At 48.2% G+C, this 21,219-nt stretch overlaps 1 protein-coding gene across 8 annotated transcripts in view; it reads left to right on the top strand.

Moving 5' to 3' along the window:
- The first annotated feature begins 1,648 nt into the window (after window positions 1-1,648).
- The window catches only part of ZNF618 (zinc finger protein 618), a 128,367-nt gene continuing 108,796 nt past the window's right edge, over window positions 1,649-21,219 (top strand). For 2 of the 8 annotated variants that reach the window (XM_031556138.1, XM_031556134.1), the window contains exon 1: window positions 1,649-2,257. In XM_031556138.1, the coding sequence (XP_031411998.1) occupies window positions 1,946-2,257 (312 nt within the window). In that variant the 5' untranslated portion in view covers window positions 1,649-1,945. Of the gene's footprint in view, window positions 2,258-7,567; window positions 7,702-21,219 lie in introns of all 8 variants that reach the window. The other 6 variants (XM_031556133.1, XM_031556132.1, XM_031556135.1 and 3 more) reach the window with 4 other exon arrangements.

The following is a 21,219-nucleotide window of genomic DNA, read 5'->3' as shown; positions in this document are numbered from 1 at the left end:
AGCTGTTCTTTAACTGGTAATTTTGTTAGGTAGGTTTACTTCTTCTGGTGACCCTGTAGTGTGAAGTGGATCCTCAGGTCATTCAGTCCAGGAAGGGAATTCCTGAGCCCTTTCACTGGTGCAAAGAAGTTATCAGGCTGTGTTCCTTCAGAGCTTGAGTTATGCCAGAATTTGACTTGTGATGCTTATGTGCTTGATTTTGTTATTACTGAAATTAATTTTTATTCCTTTAATGACCTCTTTCTCAAAATCTTTTCTTTTTTTCATTGGCCTCTGATGGCTTTAAATTTAGCTTCAGTGAGTTTGCACTCTTCCGTGAGCGTGTTTTTCTGTTTTTAATGGCTCTTTTTACTCTGCTGTTTTAACCAGACTTTGACAGATGAAAACTGTCCTCACCAAGTTCTCCACCTCACCTGCTGCCTCTCACCTTTTGAACTGCACCAGTGACCTTCCTTTTAACAAATTCTCCCACTTAAGTTTCCTCTTCTTTAGTTAAATCCTAGCTGAATGTACTTCTTGCATGGCTGTTGTGTTAGGAAGAGTTTGGGTTTGAGGTGCTGGGGCATTGCAGCAGAGCTGGGCCTGTGGTCACCCCTCCTGGCTGCTGGAGGTGGGGAGCAGCAGGGTTCAGTGGTGGAGGGAGGACCTCCACCACGTGGCTTCCTCCTGCTCCTGCCACGGGTGGCCATGTGGGACTCAAGAACGTTTGCATTTCCTGAAGACATCATGCAGGGAGCTGAGATCCAGAGCGTCGCTCCTGCAGCAGTCAGCTCTCCTAGAACATCAGCAGACAGAACTGCAGGAACAACCCCCAGCCTTTCTGGTCTTCTGTGACACTGCCTAAATGTTAATGCCATCCCTGTGCTGGAGCTGTAGCAGGATTTGAGATGGGCTCTGGGCTGTAAGGGTGCTCTGCAGCCCTTGGCCATGGTGGTCCCCACTGGGCTTCACTCTGCAGTCGGCTCCATCGCTGCTGTGTAATTGGGATACGGACTGCAGTGCATCGAGTCTTTTGTTTCCTACCTGAGTTTTATAAATATCTGTAACGTTTTTCAAGGATGCAGTACACTCATGACCTCATCAATAGAAAATGCTTTACTTAAACTGGGCGTTCTCCTGTGCCTGTTGATTTTCTCAGGCTATAGTTTAAATAGGCCTTTCTGTGCTGGCATCTGTTTTCATTTTGGCTTTGTTGGAGTCCAGCTCTCTCGCAGGGGCTCCATCTCCTTTGGCGTGGGCCTTGGGACCCTCATCCCCTGCCTGCAGCCTCTGGAGAAGCCTTAGGATTTCAGGCAAGGGTGCCACATCAGTCCTGGGTTTTACTTTTCCCCGAATGGTTTATTTCACTTCCAGGATCTGTTGTCAGTTCTAGTTTTGAGATTGCTCCGAAACTGAATCCTGCATTCCCCTATCCTTCTACTCCCACGTGCCGGAGCCTGGTGAGTAGTAAAATGAGGAGGAAAAAAGAAGAATAAAAGGAAGGAATGACAGTTATCCTTGAGTTAGAAGTTATCAAGTGCAGAAAACTGATAAAGGAAGTTAAAAAACACAAGAGAAAAAAATCTGTGACTGTCACTGCAAAGAACAGAAAGAAAATATATCAGGAACAAAAGAAATTCTAATAATGGTTTGTGTAGACTTATCACGAGTTAGGAGAGCTAAAACGCATAATAAGGCAGAAAAACTAGACATGTTTAATAAATATTGCTGTTCCCTATTTGTAAAGACGAGGTGGGATGTATTCATAGTGTGTGTGCAGAAGGGTCTGCTGCTAAGCAAGGGGTGCTGAGCTGGGAGCTGCAGGAGCATTTCCAGGCGGGGTGGATGGATGTTGTACACAGGGCACTCCTGTGGGGGGAGGGTGGCTGTTGTGCTTCCTTTTTTATTTTATTAATTTTTGTATCCCCTTTTGGATATCTTGAGACCATTCCAGAAAAGCTGGCAGATGCTGTTGCCACCCCATCTTAGCGTGATGTCAGCCTGGGGACAGCAGAGCATGAGGTGCACAGAGTGCTGGGAAGGAAGCGATGGGAATGTTGAACAAACTGAGCTCGTTTGTGAAGCAGTGATGGAGGTCATGCTGAGTGCATGGGGAAGCACTGTGATGTCACACAGCATTTGGCTCCAGCAGCCCCTTGTAACATCACACTTGTGTGGGACAGGAGCCAGAAGGCTCGGGGTTACCCTGGAGGCTCAGTGGGGACATGTTGGTCACCAGCTGTCACAAGAGGCCCACAGGCTCCTGGGGTTCCATCAGGTAAGCTTTGTTGGGCTTGGAGAATCCTAGATTTGTGTCTTTGGAGGTGATTGCCCGGTGAGGATGTGAATGCCCCTTCCATGGAGGCATTCAAGGCCAGGCTGGATGGGGCTGCAAGCAGCCTGGTTTAGATGGAGGTGTCCCTGCCTGTAGCAGGAGGTTTGGGCAGATGATCTGAAAGGTTCCTTCCAACCCAAACCATTTTATGAGATCCTGTGTGATCCTTTAGGGATGGGGAGACAGGACAGAGCAGAGATCCCAAAGCAGCCTTGGGGTTGGAAAGGGACGTGGCTGCAACAGAAGCAGTGACAGAAGCCCCGTTCCCAGGGGCTCAAATTGTGGTTGTGCAGAGCTTTGTGAAAACCACGACTCTCTTTTCTTATTGCTTATGCATTAATACAATATCTCTATTTCCAATTTTTAAGAGATGTTGAAAAGTTGGAGAAGACACAGGCTGTGTGGTTGGAGTGAAGCAATCCAGCAAGCCAGGGAAATAGTCGTTGGTGTTTGTTCTGAAGCATTTTGGGACGTGTACCGTGTTTTGGGAAACTCTCTGACAATAAGAGTGAACAAAAAATCTCATTTGTTGATTCTACCTTCATAGAGCTGGTTCTCTGTGGGGGGGAAAAAAAAAAGGCAGGTACCAAATAGCTGTTCATTTTAGCAGACACAAAGCAAGGAACAATACCTGGAAGCTGAATCCAAATGTTCAGATGACAAAATGAAGAAACAAAAATATTTTTATGAGCTGGAGGTGGAAATTTGGAGCAGCAGGGGAGATAGGCCATTAGAGCAAAGTACCAAGGGAAAGTGTGGACGCTGCAGATCTCGATGCCTTCACTTATTCTCTGCATCCATGGAATACGTGTTTCAGTGTTTTCTGGCAGAGCTGAGCGGTTAGAAGGGAGAATTGCTGTTATGTTATAAAGAAGGGCTATTCTGTGGTTTAAACAAAAGATCTCGCTCTCTGTCCCTCTCTTTTGGTATCCTGTTTCCCAGTGTCCAGCAGCAGATGGCTGGGGAAGGATTATAACGAACAGAGAAAATATTGAGTGAGCCTTTAATATACTCGCTCCTGTCGGATAATGGTGTGGGGACTTCCCGAGCCAGAGCCTGTCTGAACCTCTGTCATTAGCAAGAGAAACTCAATTACTGCTCCCTGCATCCACTGTTCTTCAAACCAGGCTCCTGTTCTTCAAACCATGCTGTGCTCCTCAGTCTGCTGAACCAAAGATGAGTGTTCATCCTTACACCGCGGCCCTGACCTGTTTTCCCCACTGGAATTGTTAGTGAAATGCGACGTGAATTTGCCGTTTCCTTGGGTGAACCCAGCATTACCTTCTCTTCCAAACCCTTGGGGTGCACCAGCCCCTCCCGTCCTCCTGGGCCGCTGTCACCTTGTGACACATGTTCCTCCCAGCGTAGAGCCATAGGTCACTGAGTGGCTTTGGTTGGAGGGGACATTAAAGGTCACCCAGTACCAACCAACCCAGTCAACCCATGGCAGGGTTGCCCACACCAGCTCAGTTTGCCCCTGGCCTATCCAACCCGGCCTTGAGTGCCTCCAGGGATGGGCACCCACAGCTCTGGGTAACAGTGCCGGGGCCTCACCACCCTCTGCAGGAAGGATTTCCCCCTCACGTCTAACCTAAATCTCCCCTCTGTTAGTTTAAAGCCATTCTCCTTTGTCCTGTCACTGTCAGATCGTGTAAAAAGTTGGTCCCCTCCTGCTTGTAAGCTCACTTCAGATGCTGGAAGCATAAGCTGACGCATGAAACCGAAGTGCAGGCAACTCTTTTCTTTCACTTGGTAGAGATACAACTAATGAAAGCAATAGGTAACTTCCTGTAACGCTGAGCACAAAAGGCTGTGGTTCTATGATTCTGTTTGTTTACCTTTTCAGGCAGGAAATGATAATGAATAAGTTAGTTAGGGAGCACATGGGACACAGTCATTAATAATCTGCTTAATATTCCTGGTACAGGAACGGTGGGCGTAGCACAGAGGGAAGTGTGCATGCAGCACTGTATCTCAATATGGGTTTTTCCTCGTGGTCTGGAGGAGGCTTTGCTCCTTCATGCAGATGAGGGGCGATGTATTGGAGAAAGAAACAGGGGGTATTTGCAAACTGTTGTAAGATCAGGGAGGAAATTTCCCCCGGTTAACTCCGGAATCAGGCAAAAAGCAGTGAGTGAGCTGAGGTGGCTAAATGGAGATGTAAACAGTATTAGAAGCAGTAAGCAGTAGGCTTTTAAAGAGTATAAACAGTCTGCAAAGGAGGAGGATAGGAAGATCTATTAAAATAAGCAGAAGGCAGTTAAAAGGATAATTAGGAAGGCAAAAAGAAATAGAGGAGATCTAATTGCTGAGAATATTTTGACATCAAAGGGTTCTGTTGATGTATTCAAAGCAGACAGAAGCTAGCAGAGGGAACTTGTCCACTGAAGATGAGGATAGCAGCTGGAGGCAGGAGATCCGTAAATGAGCTGCTTAGTGCCTCTGGGAGCTGATGGGCAGGCAGTGCAGGATCTGACCAGTGTTGTGTTCTGGGAGCTCCATCGTCAGTGAAGAGAGGAGCACAGCACCTGGGCACGTGCATTCTGGGGTTGTTTCTGAGCTAGGAGGAGTGTGCCAGCGACCGAGGACTCGGGCTGTCATTGCACAGCACCAGGACCTGCGTGCTGCCTGTCCTGAGTGGGGGTGACCTTGTGCATGGCCTGGTCTGAAAGGCTGAGGCTGTTTGTAAGACCTTTACAGCTGTCAGATGTAGCTCTGCGTGTGTGTGCATATGCATATGTTTGTATATGTTCTGTGTGTGTGTGTGTATATATATTTTTTTATGTATGTATACATATAAATTTTTACTGGAGCACAAAAGTCATTTGGAAGTGGACATTTGGAAGAAAAATGGCCATTTTGTGTCTGTGTGTTTGCTGTGTGCTCCGCCTGCCAAACTCTGCCTGTGTGAGCTGAAGTGCCATGTGAATAACAAAGGTAGCACTACAAATGAAATGCATTCTGGATAGAGCCTTGCACGTAAAAATCTGGAGACAAATTAAGCAGTACCTCCATAGTGGGATTTGAGAGGTTTCCATAAGGTCACAGTGTTGGCTTTCCACGCTCCGTGGAGGAGTCCTGGAGCTTTGATCAAAGTTCCTTTTCCCAGGGAGCAGCCCTTGCAGCAGAGCCAAAGTGCCACACGCTCCTTGGTGTACGTAATTAACAGCTATCATCTATCCCGATGCAGCGCTGCTGGTTAGTGTTTCACTTAGGAAGATGGGTTGGCTTGAATTTCAACAAGTTTGGGAGGAAATGAGCAATATGTCAAGTGGCTGCAGCGTGCAGCTCTTGGGCTGTGTTCCTGGGGTGCTGTGGTTGCATGGGCGATGCCTCACCAATAGGCTGAGTTCTGTGTCAGCGCGTGCCGGGTGGCTGCTGGCACATCTTGACCGTGGGGTGGAATTTGTCTCATTGGGAACACGACCAGACCCATTGTTCCTGCATTACAGCTCGTCCCTTGGAACATTAAAGCACTGACACGGAGCCTCGCAGCCTGGTTTAGCTGGGGGCTGCCATCTCCATCTGCTTGGATGAGGCATCCAGCTGTGCGTGGTGCTGCTGCTGCACAAGCTGTGCTCTTGGCCTGCAGAAGCTGGTCACCGTTCCCTTGCACATCCCCTCCTTGCTTTGCAGGTGGTGGGACAGCAAAGCCCTTCCTTAAGGAGCTGGGCAGCGGTAGCTCCTTGAATTCTAACCTCGAGACTGCTGCTGCTGTAACCAGTAGATAAATAGTTGACCCAGTGATGGCAGTTTCTTTAGTGGGATGGTGTTCTTTAAGCTGTTACACTTTTAATGGAGTAGGGAAATGTCCTAAGTGCCGAGTACTTAAGTTTTCAATGGGATTTGAGAGGTTTCATATTGAATGTTATTAGCCCCGATAAGGAGTTATAGTCTAGTGAGTGTAAGAGTTCTCCATGCAGAGAAAGAGCTTAGTGCTGATACGTGGCAAGTTCCAGCAGGTCTGGAGTGGTTGTTTTTCATGTACACACACTGTTTTAATATTAAACCCCTTTATTTTCACCTGCATTAAGTGCTAATGAGACCAGGGTGTCGTTTGGGCTGAATGGGAATAAAGCAAAACGAGGGCACGCCGCATCTGTCGTCTTGCTCCGTTTCCCCTCTTACCTCAAATCTGATATCTTTCAACTTTATGTTTCATTCAACCATACTATGATCAGAAGAAAATAGTAATGTAACTCAAGTGGAGAAAAGTTCAAGTAAAAAAACAAAAACACCACAATGTGCAGTAGATAGTTGTGTAAAAAGTAATGTAGATCTTGAGAAAAAGCTTTTATAATTCAGCAGATGTCATTGGCAGCAAAGGAGGCTGTGTGCTGTACTGGAAGGGGAAAGGAGGGTCCGGAGTCCCAAAGCCATCAGCCCAGGCAAGGAGGAGATGAAGGAGGGAGACACAGACTGCACTGGTGGAGGGGAGGGTTTGCTGCTGAGCTGTGGGTGCCGTGCCGAGGCTGTGCTGGAGCTGGCACTGCTGCTGTTTTCAAATCACAGCTCTCTTGGAGTGGAAAGTGAACATATTGCCTGTGAGTGTGGCTGCAGCAGAGGACCTGTGCTTGTTCCAGTTTCTCAGAGTGTGTTTATGAGGTGCAAACTCAATATCGGTAACTTGCTTGGATGGAGGATGAGAAGACCTCGGGGCTAGCCTGCAGATCTCACAGGGCGTGGAAGTACAGGACCTCCAATCCCTGTTCTTACATAGCCTGTTAGACCAGGGCTGCCTTGTAGGAAAATTGGGAATACATGCAGTGTACCTAATGAAAACCTGAAATTTTGGCAGACCTGGCCTTGAGTTCTTTGCCTGCCCCGCAGAGGTGGCAGGGCGAGCCAGCCTGCTGTCCCCAGGGGTGTGCTGGCTGTCAGACTGGTGGTGCTGGCTGCTTTCCCTTGGATCAGAAGGAGCCAGCAGGAGGTAATGGGCTGCACCTAAGCAGAGGCTGTGCCTGGAATGAGATGCGGCTCAGGTGTGGAGGTTCAGTAGTTAAGCAGTGGGGAGGAAGCAGCAGGGCTGGTTGTGTGGCTTGGCTTCCATGTGCAGCAATGCAGGACTTTGTTTCTTTATTATCTACTCCCCTAATTCATTGCATGTAAGGGGAAAAAAAATCCTGGAGAAAGTTTCAGATGCTGTGACCTGTCCTTTTTCCTCCTCATGGAAGATAATTGAGAGAGGAAGCTTGAAAATGAGATTATGTTTGTTGTCTAGACTGAGTGAGAGCATCTTTCCTTGTTTTTCAGTCTCCTGGGGAGTCCATCCTTGGTGTTAGGTCTGCTGTCAGATGGATGGCAAAGGATCTCATCCGGCATACCAGGATGCTTCTGCTGACAGCAAGAGCAGCAGAAGACTTTGAGGCTGTGTTTGGCAGGGTGAGGTGAGGTCATGAGGTTTTATTCCTGTTCATAGCAGGAGGAACCCAATGATAGCTGTGTGGTTCAGTGCTGTGCCTCAGAACAGCCCAGCCCTGTCTGTGAGGCACTGAGGCTGTCTGTGGGGCTGTTTCATTAAAGCCCAGATAGCCCTGGAACTGCTGGTCGTGATGGTGTGTGATGGGATCCCAGCAGTGCAGAATCACAGGATATCCAGGTTGAAAGGGATCCAAAAGAATCATCGAATCCAACCCCTGGGTCCGTGCAGGACCATCCAAATCCTAAACACTGTATCTGAGAACAGTGTCCCAGTGCTCTGTGCACTCTGTGTTCTCTGATGGGCTGAAGAATAGAGGTGAGCCAGTGGACTCTGCTGGGACAAGCATGGTGCTGCTGTGGTATTGAAGGGTCCCAGAGCTGATGTGGGAAGAGGGAGAGCAGGAGCTGCAAGGGAAACCAAGGCTGGGGTGGATGTGTAACGTTACTAAAATGTGACAAATTGAGTGTTTTGGGGTCCAGCCTTGTCAATGGAAGTCACTAATTTGACTGACTTTCAAAAAGAATGGAAGAATAAAATCTCTCTGCGCCTTTTCTATCTGCCCACATGCATGCTGTTGAGGATCATCCCTCTGATCAGCCCTAGTGGAAACGAGGGGAAGGATGGGGAGACTGAGGAGAAGTCTCCTAACTATGGTGCCTTTGGGACTGTGGCATTGGTGCAAGTGTCTGCACCAGTGCCACACTGGGCATCCTTGCAGTGGGACATCCATGCATATCCTCGAGCTCAGTTCCTGGCAGAGGGCAGGGAATGGTGTAACCTTCTGCCTGTAGGATCACTGTTGCTGTGGCTGAGAGCGAGGTACCACACACAGTGCTCCCAGTGAACTGTTCTGACTCTTCTTCTCTGTCCTATTCTTGACAGATTTTCCAGCAGTCCTTTCCTTCAGAGACAATTCATTTGAGGTCTTGCTGATTTTGATCCTTCCCTATTACTGGATTTGTAGTCAAATGTTATTTCTAAAAATAAGATACTCTGTTCCTTCTGTTTCTAGAGATTAATCTGTTTCTTTTTTCTTCAGCTGTTCTTCCATGAAAGGATTGTTGGGAGCCTATAAAGGCCAGATAATGTGATTTTTCAGTTAAAACTCTCTTGAGTGAGCTTTCACTAATTGACTTGTTTGCATCAACTGTTACGACAGCAAGCGCAAGCAAACCGCCGCCCAAACTCTCAGCATTGCTGGGTATGACGTGCAGCAGCCATCAGAGCCATGCCGGCCTGTTAGCGATTTCTGACCTCCGGCACAGAGCCCGTGTGAGCCTCCTGCCATGCTGCTGGCTGCCTGCTTGTGTCTTTTGGCACCCAGCGGCAGGATCGTGGCTTTGGATTGCTCTCCTGCCTCGCTCCGTCCCTGGCTGCCGCTGCTCACACGGTGTAGCGGCGTGGTGTCGAGCCTGATCCAGCCCATTGACTTGCTGGCTTTGTGACTGCTTGATGCATTCATGTTCAGAAGCATCCAGGATTTCCTTTAAAAATAGCCAAGAGATCGAAATGTGCTTTTTATGAGGAATATTTTCCAGGTGCAAGCTGAAGGCAGAGCAGAGCGTTACGGTCTGTATAAGTTTGTTGACGGTGTTACTGCGGAACTTGAAGAGGTGTGAAGTCCCTTAGCTCTCATTTGCTAGATGTTAATGGCACCTCTGGTCATCCCATGGAGGGAAGGAGTGGGTGGCAGCAATATGGGGCAGGGAGCCCAGCCAGGAGTGCAGTGTTAACCAAAGGATGGAGGTGCTGCTCCTGCACCTTCTGTCCATGCTCTTCTGCTGCTTACCCTGTGCGCTAGGGTTTGCTGGAGCTGTCTGTGAGTTGAGTTATCGTTGTGACCCAGGAAAAGCACGTGAAAAGCCATGAAGGGGAGGAAGAGGCAGGGCTTTCTGCCAGGTTGGTGAGTAAGCTGGATGGGAGCAATGAGGGAGGAGGAAGAGGAGGAGGAGGAGGGCTCCACTCTCTGTATTGTTAGACCTGGTTGGTCACTTGTGGGCCCATCTTCCTCATGGTGCGAGGAGCTGAGGTTTGTGGCAGGAAAGGTAGAAATAGCGCTGAAGTTGCACGGTGCAACCCGTGGGAAGGGGGACGTTTCCTCTGAGAGCTTTCTGCAGCGAGGTCAGAAGTGTGGCTCATAGTGTGCTTGAACGTCCCGTAGTGCAGCATGTCACGTTGCTGTGGTCAGGCAGGGATGTCAGTGCAGCATCACCACTCAACAAACTCTTGCATCTTAACTCCTGCTTCTCACCTGTTCTGTTGTCTCTGGGCTCGTTGGCTGTCCAGAAGTGTTGCTGCTGGAGCCTGCTGTGGTTTAGGGGCTGCCTGCCCGCCCCCAGCCCAGCCACTGCTGGTGCAGAGCGAAGGACTTGGCTCCCTTCCCACCATGTGCTTTCAGTCATGGCATGTTTTCAGAATCTGGAGCTGTGATCCCTCTGTGGTTACAACAGCAGGTGGCTGACGCCTTTTTTGGCTGCGTTGGGTGGCGGCGGTTCTGCCTTGCGCTGGATCAGCGTGCTAGCTGAGGTGGTGTGGAGCTGAGCACCACGAGGTCCCTTGTTTTGCAGTGTGGTGACAAATAGCTGAAGAATAAACCGTTCCCAGGGAGTGGCTGAGCAGTGCTGGAGCAGAACTGCATGGCTGAGCCCTGGAGCAGGGCCACATCCCCAGGTCACAGTACCACCCTGCCATGCCCAGTCTCCATTCTGGAGCTGAGTTCCATCTCACTGCACTCCTGTGACAGAGCATCTTCAGGTGACAAGAGTGACACAGCATCACCTGCCAGCTGTGGGCTGTCACCTGCTGGTTCAGGGCCCTTTCTGTCCTCGGCTGTGTTCACTCCTCTTGCGAGGGACTGGAAAATGAGGTGTGCGCTGGGCAGCTCAGCTTGACTGCTGATTTTAGAGTATTTTTCTATTTTCTCTGTAATTTGCTGTGAGATCCCAAGCTGTTGCTCACCGTGGTGCACAGAAGGCTGCTAACAAGCAATGTGATGAAAGCAGCCTTCTGCTCTTAGCTTCAGAGGGGGCTGTTGTGCTGCAGCCTCCTGTGCATCCACTTGGCACCATTCCTTGGAAATAAAGGTAAAATCCCAGAATCAGGGAAATCCAACAGTTCTCCAGATGCAGTCAGATCTTGAGATGCTGTTCTCTATTAGAGAGACACCTCTCTTTTTTGGAGGACTGTCAATGCACCCAGTTTTACCAGGGAGAAACTTGTTCCTGAGCAAACTCTGCTCTGTTTGCTGGTGTGAAGCAGGAATGGATGCAACGGAACCCACGGTGAGGATTTATGGTGCCATGATTTATGATGCCATGTTACCCTGGCCCACAATGTCAGAACCTGCCTTGCTGTTCCCTGCTGTCCCACCTGGGTCATGAGGATGGGGACTGCTGGTCCCCCATGGAGGTTTGGCATTACCCCCACCGAGGGCCTTTTGCCTCATGAAGTCTGAAATAAGGCACTCTCTCTGCTTTTATATTGCAAGTTTTTTATTTTTCCATAAAATGCCGGTGGCCAGAGCCACACATGGCTAACCCAAGCACCTGTATTACCATGGCTGATGGCTTACTGGGGCTCCTTGCATTGCTTACGTTTCTGTTAAGGGCAGCTGCAGGACACATGGGCTTTGCTGCTGTTTAGCACTCTCCTGGTCCACCACACTGAACTTCAGGTTTTGCAGAAGTTAGGCCAACAGGAAGATTTCACCCCATTAATAGGATTCTTCTGAGCTAGATGTGCATAAATAAGCTGTTTGAATATGGTTTGGAGGATGCCCCATCCTTGGAGGTGTTGATGGTTAATCAAGACTGGATGGGGTTCTGAGCACTGTTGGTGTCTGTGTTCACTGCAGGGAGTGGTGGCCTTTATAAAAACCCCTTCCAACTCATACAGTTCTATGATTCTATGAACATTTAGGAAGACATATTTCATCTTCTGTACCCTTTTCCTCCAAGAAACGAACATTTGGAGCTCCTGCCCAAGGCTCCAACCCTGTGTCCTGTCCCTGCCTCAGCATTGGTCCCAGCAGGAATCTTGGCATCGCAGCCAGCAGTACCAAAGTGATGAAGTAGTGAAACTCGATGAATTTCCATTCCTGAGATCAAGCAGCCCATAATTCATGCCCTGCTTCCTTTCCCTCTAATTCAAAGGACATTCCTCTGCAAGTCGTGATGGGGCTGAGTGCACAGAGCCCTGCAGCTCTTGTGGGAGATGCTGAGTGCTGCCCAAAGGAGGGATGCTGGCGTCTGGGGTCTGCACACATTGTGTGCTGAGGGATTTCTGCCTGAAAACCTGGGATTTGGGTTGCTGTGAGTAGTTGAGTGGTTTTAAGACATATATTGTAAAGAGAAAGTTATCAAAAGGTGTTGGTGTTGGCCAATCCCTTCCTAAGGATGGGGCCTTGGGATTTGCTGGGGGAGGGTTGGGCTGCTCATGTGAAGGGAAGCACAGGACCTCTCCCTGCCCTCACATGGCATCTGCACTCACACCTGCTGTGCTGAAGTTCCTCGACTTCACCTGTTTGAGAGCACCCTCTTAATTTTTTCCCCTATTGGCTGCTCTCAGCTGGAAGGTGCTCATTCATTTTGTCACTGCTGTTACAGAAGTGGTTCTCTGCCTCTGGTGGTTGTGGTCTGCCTTCCCAAGTGGTGATCCATCTTTGTGATGGTAACCACATCTGCATACTGTGCTCAAAGAGCAGGTGGTGTAGGGATGTATGTGTGGCACGGTTATATTTCCTGCTTCTTTTGCCATTTTTAAGCAATTCCTTGCTCTCCCTTTTCCTCTTTGGCCACTGTTGAGCACTGAGCTGATGCTCTCTCTGCACACGTAAGATGCGAAGGCCAGCTGCCATCTTTGTTGTACCCAGGACTGTTTCCTAACATAAACTATTATCTATTGCTTTTTTTGTTTGATTGTTTTTCTTGCAGTTCTGCTCTAATTAGTACTGCTGCCTGATGTTAATGGCTTGCTGTGCAGGTTGGCTTTGCAGTCCCTGTTCCCCACTGTGGTCACACCGCAGGGTCTGCAGCGGTCCCATGTTTGCTTTCCCTTAGTGGCTTTGTTTAGTGTCATCTTGGCAATCACTGCTGACTTTATCAGATTTGCTCTTGGATGTGAAGATCTTTGCTGGTATTTCCCTGTGTGAATGGAGTTGGTTGTGATTGGGGCGGGTGATGAGCAAGGCAGGAGGAGCATAAGTCCCAAAGAGACGCTCAGCAATGTGGCTGCACGTCTGGTTTTGTTATGCCAAGGAGAAGTTTGGTTTCCAATCCCTGAGGCGGCCGTGCCTGTGTGGGAAGGAGGCATTTCACTTGTTTTGGTGTGGTAATAAGAAATGCCTTTTCAGGAGTTAGATCTGCGCTGTGGACACGGTCTCCATCCACAGAGTGAGGAGGGAGATGCTCGGTGTCACTGCTGGCAAAGGAGCATCTCTGGGGCTGAGCTCTGTGCCCACTGGGCCTCCTGGTGACCTCAGCTCAGTACCTGGCACTCAGCACACGTGGCTGATGCTTCATCAGCCGGTGAGGTGCTTTGGTTTCTTAGTTGGGATAAGGCTGGTAGGAACAGCCACGTCCCTTTGGGCCTGTTTGAGCTGTGGTTTCTCTCCACTGAAGGGCAGGTTTTGCTTTGTCTTTGAAGAGGCAGATCATGAGCGATGCCGTCGGGTCCTGTGAACAGCACAAAACAGCACAGCTTTGCTTTCTGTTTCGAGAAAGGAATTTGAGAGCAGGTTTCAAGATTTCAAAAAAAACAAACAAAAAAACAATTTTTTGTGTGTTTGCCGTTCCATTTTCGTAAATACATTACCTGCAAATTTTCAGACTAAATGTACAGAGTTGCAGTCAGGCATTCAGTTGCAAGAAGTATTCCATCATGTCTCACCACTAGGCTTTCAGAAGACCTCTCAGCAAAGAGAAATACCCCTCACTTCACAGTCAGGCCCCATCCGTCCACGGTCTTGGGCAGCTCCAGGGACGGGCACCCACAGTTCTGGGGCCTCGCTGCCCTCGTCTTCTCCTGTCCCCACGCACGGGAGGATGCTTAATTAGAGCTGTGCCATGGATGAGGAGGCAGCTTGGTTAGGGCTGGAGCGGGGCTCAGTGTGAGCAGTGGATGCAGGAGCAGCACGCAGCACAGCAGCCTGCAGGAAGCCGACTCAGTTTGGATTTTTCTGGGCTGCTCTGTGAGTGGTTTAAAATAGTCCTTGAAGTTTTATTTAACTTGAAAGCATTTAGGAAGTGATTTTGAATCCATTTGGTTGATTCACTGCTATTCCTGCAGTAGGATGCAGAGCAGTGATTCTGTAATTAATTTAATTACATGCTTATTCAATCTTTCCTAAACTAGTAAAATTTCAGAAGGCTTTTGAATTCAATGAAATGCGATTTCCAGGGACAGGAGGAAGGGAAATTTCAAGCTGTCTGATTTCTTTTTCCCTCCTGTGGATCCAGGCACCCCCAGCCCTGTGTGGGGCACACATCACGTGTGGGTTGTCGTGGGAAGGAGCCTTGATCAAGGATTTCTATGATGGCATACATTCAGAAAAAGCCTTTTTTCTGTTTCCCCGTTCCCCACCTCTCCCTTATTTTCCTGTACCTGAGGGTTCACTTCTCTCTCTCCTTTCACTGCCTTTGGATTTGGCCAAAACAGGATGTTTTATAATTGGGCTGTTGAGTTCCGACCTGCTCCCCGTTGTCCCACGGCAGCACATTGTGCACATCTCAGCCCAGCCTGCAGTCCCATTTTCAGTAGTGAATTTCAAAATATCATTTCCAAATCTGCCTCGCTTTGTCTGTGCTTTTTCTTTTTCTTTTTCTTTTTTCTTTTTTTTTTAATAAAAGCTTTGCAAATGGCCTTGAATGAGTAACCAGATATCTCCTGGGCTCTGGAATTCAGCAGTCCCTGCCCTTTGTTCGGCTGGGTCAGTGCACGAATTCACGAGTTACTGAATTAAAAGGCTGAAAAATACAAATGTCTGATTGTGATTTGAATTCTATTGTTTTTTTCCAGCAGAAGAAATACAAAGAGGGACTGATATTTTTGGCCATTTAAAATGCAGTAATTTATTTTAAAATCGGGCTGTTACAAAGGCCAATTTTTAAAGCAGTGTTAGGCGTTGAATTGTTTTTCTCAAAGGAATGTAGTGAAATCCAACTTCTTGTGTTCATTAATAAGACAGTTTAAGTCTACTCACAGTACAAACACGGATAGGCTGGAAGAGGGTTTGGTGGGCAGAGCTCACAGCAGGGATGTCGTGGAGTCATAGAATGGCTTGGGTTGGAATGCCAGGATGGTTTCCTTCAGTTTTCCTGGAGAAGAAGGTGACGTCAGGCCATGGAATGCTGAGTGCTCACAGGACTGCTTACAGGCTGGGCTTGTTCAGCCTGGAGAAGAGAAGCTGCGGGGTGACCTCATTGTAGCCTTTCAGTACTTAAAGGGAGCCTATAGACAGGAGGGGAGTCAACTCTTGGAAAGGGGAGATAACAGCAGGACAAGGGGAAATGGTTTGAAGTTGAGGGAGGGAAGATTGAGGTTGGATGTCAGGGGGAAGTTCTTTACGGAAGGAGTGGTGAGGTGCTGGAACAGCTGCCCAGAGAGGCTGTGGATGCCCCGTCCATCCCTGGAGGTGTTCAGGGCCAGGTTGGATGGGGCCCTGGGCAGCCTGGGCTGCTATGAAATGTGAAGAAAAAAGAAAGCAAAAAGAGAAGAAAAAACAGTGTTTCAGTTTAAAAGACTCAAGGGCAGCAGTGGTGTGAACTGGTCAGTGTTAGACCAACAGGCAGGTTGGCCATGGCTGTAGCTTTATTCCTAAATTGGAATTAAGTCAGAATGGCTCCCAAGGGTGGGACCCTTTAGGTACCAACGTGGGTGCCCTGGACAAAGAGCTGAGCAAGACTCTTGAATTTCATCTGAGTGCCAGTCGGTTGCTTGCTCTGACATTCTGACTTGAAGCACTGCTCTTGGCTTTTCTCCCTGCTCCTGTTGGGCTGTGTTTGGCCATGGCTGTGGGAGCTCCAGCAGGACATTGGCAGCTTTGTGCTCAGTGGCAGCATTCCCACGGTGATGGAAGCTTCTCCCACCTTTCTTTCCTTAGCCTGTAAGGCAGCTCCAAAGTGGCCGTGCTGCAGGTGTGTGTGAGGGTGATGTCTGGGCTGCCACCTCTTCCTCTTCCTCCCCCGTTGGCAGTGCGACCTGAGGCTCATTGTTCTGCCATAGGAGATGGTGCAACTCCGACTTCTTGTTTCTCTTTGCTGCATGCATTTGATGGTGGGTAACATGCGAGTAGAGGAGACAGAAAGCCTATGTTGTCTTCAACAGAATGTGTTGTAGTGTGTGAAAATTAGCAGCTACTTCCATTTGGGTGATTTGGGCACTTGGCTCCCGTGGTACCACCTTTGCTTTTGAGAAATTTTGTGTTTGAAATGATAAATGTAACTAGAGACCTTAAGTGACCTCAATTTCTCCAAATTGGATGCCTCATGCCCGATGTGACAGCGTCAGAGTTAAAATTAATATAAATTTTGTAAATCATTAGACTGACCTTTTGGTGAACTGGAAAGAAATGTCAAATTTCTGTTCCCCTCCCCGCCCCCTAATCAGAACTCTGTAATGAATGAATTATTCCTAATTTCGAGATTGTAGCTCAAAAGGGCACTCAGATGGCTGAAATCCCATAAGAAAGGCTGACCTTTTGGTTGCTGCTGATGAAAATTCAGGATTTTCCCCAAACTGAGCACTCTGCAGTGGGCCACACAAAGTGCTCAGCAAGAGCAGCTCCCTATTTCTTTATATACTGAATTTGAGGGCACTGTGTGATCCCGCAGAGAGCCTTCGTGGCCTTATAGGAGCATTGGAGATGGAGCTGAGATGAGGTGCCAGCACTTCTGGTCTTGTATCTTCCTACCACGTGACGGATGGGTTACCTGTCACCTGCTGCCTCGCAGGCAGGTTGATGTGATCATGGAAAGGCTTAGGTAGGAAGGGACCTTGAGCTCCAACCCCTGCCCTGGGCTGGGTGCCCCCCAGCAACTCAGTCTGCCAGGGTCCCAACCACAGCCTTGGGCTCCTCCAGGGATGGGGCGTTCTTGACTTCTCTGGGTAGTGGAGCTGGGTGCTGCTGGGGGCTCTCACAGGAATGGGAGTTGAGGTGCACAGGGAGCAGCAGATCTCTTCCCCAGAAGTTGTTACTAATGACAGCAGATCTATTTACCCTCAGAAACCCCTGGAGAAAGTTCTGGGTTTGAAAAATACGTTTAGCTGATGCTAAGATTGCACGCTTGCAGAAATGTGCGCCAGCAAGAGTGCATGGAGTGGTTCTTGCAAGAGGGATTTTTGTGCTTTTTTGGCATTTGTGGTGCGGTATCCAGGACTGCAGGAGCTTTCCTGGTTACTGCCTGGGCACAGGGTGCTGGGCAGCTGACACCCACAGCAGGCATCGTCGCTTTTTGTGTTCTGTGTATAGCACAAATGGCTCTAGGTGCAACTTCTGTAACAGCAAACAATGGACTTGATTTTATGGAGAGAGAAAATTGCCTGTATTGCAGTCATTGGGTACTACCAAGCCTTCTGGAAGGGATTGTGCTTTGAAAGGCTTCATGCTTATTTGGGGAAAAGGCAGCTCTGCAGTGAGTGCACTGAATAGCTCCTTGCTTCTGCCTTTGGCAGTGACACGGGTTATTAGAACTGGGTGAAGCAACACAGAAGTCCCACAAAACTTTTATTTTTATTTTTTTGGTGAAAATAGGCTCAGCTCACTCTTTCTTTTCATTTTCTGGTTCCTCTCCAGCATGGTGAAACTTTGGAGGCAGCAGTGTGAAAGTAAGATTAAAGTGAAGTCCAGATTTCATTTTGACTTTGTAACATCATGAAAATATTTCTGGTAGATTTTGCAAATTGTGCAATTTTAAAAATAATAGATACCAAATGTGAAATTATTTTGGCACTGCTGTAGGGTTGTCCAGTGCTGGGTAACAGTATGAGACCCGTCTCCTGTTGGCCTTTTCAGCTGTTTCCTTGGAAATCTGAGACGTGAGCAAGCAGTTCAACACCGTGTTTTGCTTGGTAAATTGCTATGACATTGGGCTTCAAAAGACAATAATTAAAAAAACAGAGCAGGAGGTTTAATGTCATTAAGTTTGTATAAAAAAGAACAGCAAAACAATAAATCCTTTTATTTTTGTTTTGAGAGTACCTTCAGTTGCAGGTGATGTTTGTGCTGGGACTGCTGGGAGCGCCGGCTGCCAGCCAGTTCTTTGTAGTCTTGGAATCTGAATATTATGTTCAGGGATGTTTCTCAGCCCACCTCCCACAGGTAGGGTAGGCAGTATTTGGTAACACTCGAGTGTGCCACAGAGTTTCTGTTTCAGTTTTTAAAAATCAGTGCCCTTCTTATGCTGCAAAGAAAAGACGAGCAGAAAAACCCCAAACTGAAAAAGTCCCCCCATCTATCATGCAGTGATCTGACAGTGCAGGGCGTGGATTGGGAGGAAAAAAACAAAAAGCAGAGGCTGCAGCCTGCCTGTGATGCTGAGTGTGAATTTCAGCTACCATCTTACCCTGTCCCATCCTGCCTCATCCCACTGCACTCCATCCCATTCCATCCCACACCACCCCATCCCATTCCATCCCATACCAACTCATCCCACACCACCTCATCCCATCCCATCCAATTCACACCACTTTGTTTCACCCCATTCTATCCCACCCTATCCCATTCCACTCCATTCCATCCCACTCCAGCCCATCCCATCCCTTCCCATCCTGTTGGCTGTAGGTGCAGTAGCACTGCTGGTGCCCAGCCACACTCACCTGTATAACCCCACACCCAGGGAGCAACGTTGCTGTGCTGCTGCTTAAATGCTGCATGCTTCTGGTGATGCTCTGCACCTGCAGGACGGCTCAGAGCCGAGGGATTTGCCAGGCTGTGTCCCAAGAAGCATCTTTGTTGGCTCCGTGCCCTCCACGTGGCCTTTCAGCAGCTCTTTTTCCATTTCTTCCATGCATGTGATGTGTTGCCTCTTCACTGACTAAGATGTTGTCAGTGTTTTTGATGGGAGTGCTTCTGATGTTTTGTGCTTTCCAAAGCTCCTTACTGCTGGGATCAGACTGGTGGCTCACATGGACCAGGGCTGCAGCATTTCTCACATAGGCATTCTTACACAGGAGCAATCCAGCTGCTTCTCAAAGATATTTGCAAGGTCCTGATCCTGTGCAAAGCTTTCCTTCTGCTGCAGATCCTCCACGGCTCTGGATTCCATCCCTACCCAGAACTGTTTGGGTATTTCTGGCCCAGTGGAAGGACACCTCTGCCCTCAGCACAATATTCTGGCTGCATGGTGGCAGGGGATGGGTGCCCACTGCTGTGTGCAGGAGGGGCTGTGCACAGAGCTGGGGGCTGTGCAGGCTGCAGGAGTGCAGCGTGGCATCTGTACTCTCCCTGTCCCTGAGTTCCCGCTTGCTGCAGGACTGAGACTTTCAAATGCTGCTTGGAAGTTGGACTTCTTGCTTCTCTTGGGCATGGGTTTGCATAGGAATATTCCTTCCAGCCAGGTCCACACTGGGATGATGTTCTCAGTGCTGAGAGCATCTGCAGCCCAAGGCAGTGTGGGTGTGCAGGAAGAACTCAGTGCTCCGCTTCCCATCCTGCAGTGCTGAATATGGGGCAGAAATCCTAACTATGTTACTGGTCTTAATGGTCCAGTACTGGTCTTAATGGTCCAGCAGAGACAACGGTGGACTTTGGCTCCCAGGTTGTTGCCCAGCAGCCTGGGCCATGCCTGAGTTTAACACTGGTGTTTGTGTTTTGATTCTGCCTGGGTCTCTGGAAGGGCTGCAGCAGGGCTGCTGGGACTTGCAGGCAGAGCTCACCTGTAGGAGTGCTCACAGCTCCAAAACGTTGGAGAAAGCTGGAAAAAAAGCCACAAAAGCCAAAGACTTAAAGCTGCAGTGCTGGAGCACAGCTTTGTGTGTTGGCCAGGAGGAGCTGTTGGGAGGGAGCAGCCTTGGCACATGTGCCCAACCTGTGGGCTCACCTGGGCCACACTGGGTGACGAGGAATTGTCTTGAGCTGCATATAAAGTGTATAAGTATGAAGTATGAAAGTAATACAACTTAATTTTTTGGAATATATTTCATATTAAAATTTAAAAATTAGCAGCAAAAACAGGAAACGAGTGGGATGTTTGACCTTGTTTTTGTGGCACTGATGCATCGGTCTGGTTCGGTGGCAGTGGGTGCAGTTGCAGTGACTTCTCGCGGTGTTGGCACAGATCTTTGATGAAATGTTGCTCCTCCTGTACTTCGTCGTTGACAGCAGTTGTGCTGCCAAGCAGTGCTGACGTGAATAAGGCTGCCTGTGAAGTGAGGGATGTTTCTCTGTGGTAAGAGGGGGCTTACAAAAGTCTGGTGAAGAGACGTGATCGTGTTTTTCTTCGAGTTGAGTGTCTGGTTACAAATCTGCATGTTCCATCTGAAAATTGAAGAGCTGGATGATTTTTTTTGGAATCTTGCAACCTGTTCTTGATATCCTTTATCAACACGGTAACAAGGCTGCCTGTTTTTCACTGTTCACAAGGCTGTGTTTTGGCAGTGCATCAAAATGCATGGAATTATTTCCCATAACTTGAGCTTGCCATAATTTAAGTTTCATTTCAAATGCTGTTATGGATTGAAGCATTGCACAGATAAGGTGTTTCACCTTGAGGACTCACGTTTAGCTCATTTAAATGAGCGGTCAGATCCCAAATGCTCCATCTACGAGCCGTTTTTCACCTTCATGTTCTGGCAGAAATTCTCCTTTTGATTCTGTGAATGACTCGATTTCATTTCACGAATCCCGAGGTCGTTTTAGCATCTTACCCCAACTTTGCCACCCTCCTTCAGAACAGTAAATGATGGCCCCGTGATCACACCCACACTTTTAAGGAACTTGTGGAACTGGTGATGATTCAGTCCCTTGGGCTTCATGAAATTCTCAGCTTTGATGACAATTTACACGATACTTTCCATATTTAAAGCTTTCACGTCTATTTTCTCGATGTACAATGCAGTGATGCCTCATCAAACTTGAGTTACGGGCAGCAATTGTGTCATCTAATAATTGCATAACTCCCTCTTTTTCACCATTCGTGGCCGGGCTGCCGTTGGTATTTGTACCAGATGTGTTGGCAAAGGTTGAAGAGAATCACTTTAGTGTGTTTTTTTACTGCTTCATACAAATAAAGAGATTTAGTTATGTCTGTTAATGGCACCAAAGATACCTTTTCTTCAGTGACATTATATTCATTATCTGTACCAATAAATGGCAAGCTGAGTCGTATCTGTAGCATCAGTGCTTTCATCTGTTGCCAGAGCATAACACTGGGAATTAGCAGCTTTACTCTCTGCGTTTCTTTTGATAGATTTCCTTCAGTTGGCCTGGCTACAGTCCGGTGAGACAAACTGACTGCAGGAAAATGCGTATTTTTTTTAATCAGGACAA

The sequence above is a fragment of the Meleagris gallopavo genome, chromosome 19 (assembly GCF_000146605.3).
Source record: "Meleagris gallopavo isolate NT-WF06-2002-E0010 breed Aviagen turkey brand Nicholas breeding stock chromosome 19, Turkey_5.1, whole genome shotgun sequence".
Classification (NCBI taxonomy): Eukaryota; Metazoa; Chordata; class Aves; order Galliformes; family Phasianidae; genus Meleagris; species Meleagris gallopavo.
The sequence above is the reverse complement of the archived record's forward strand: the minus strand, read 5'-3'. Positions and strand labels throughout refer to the sequence as shown.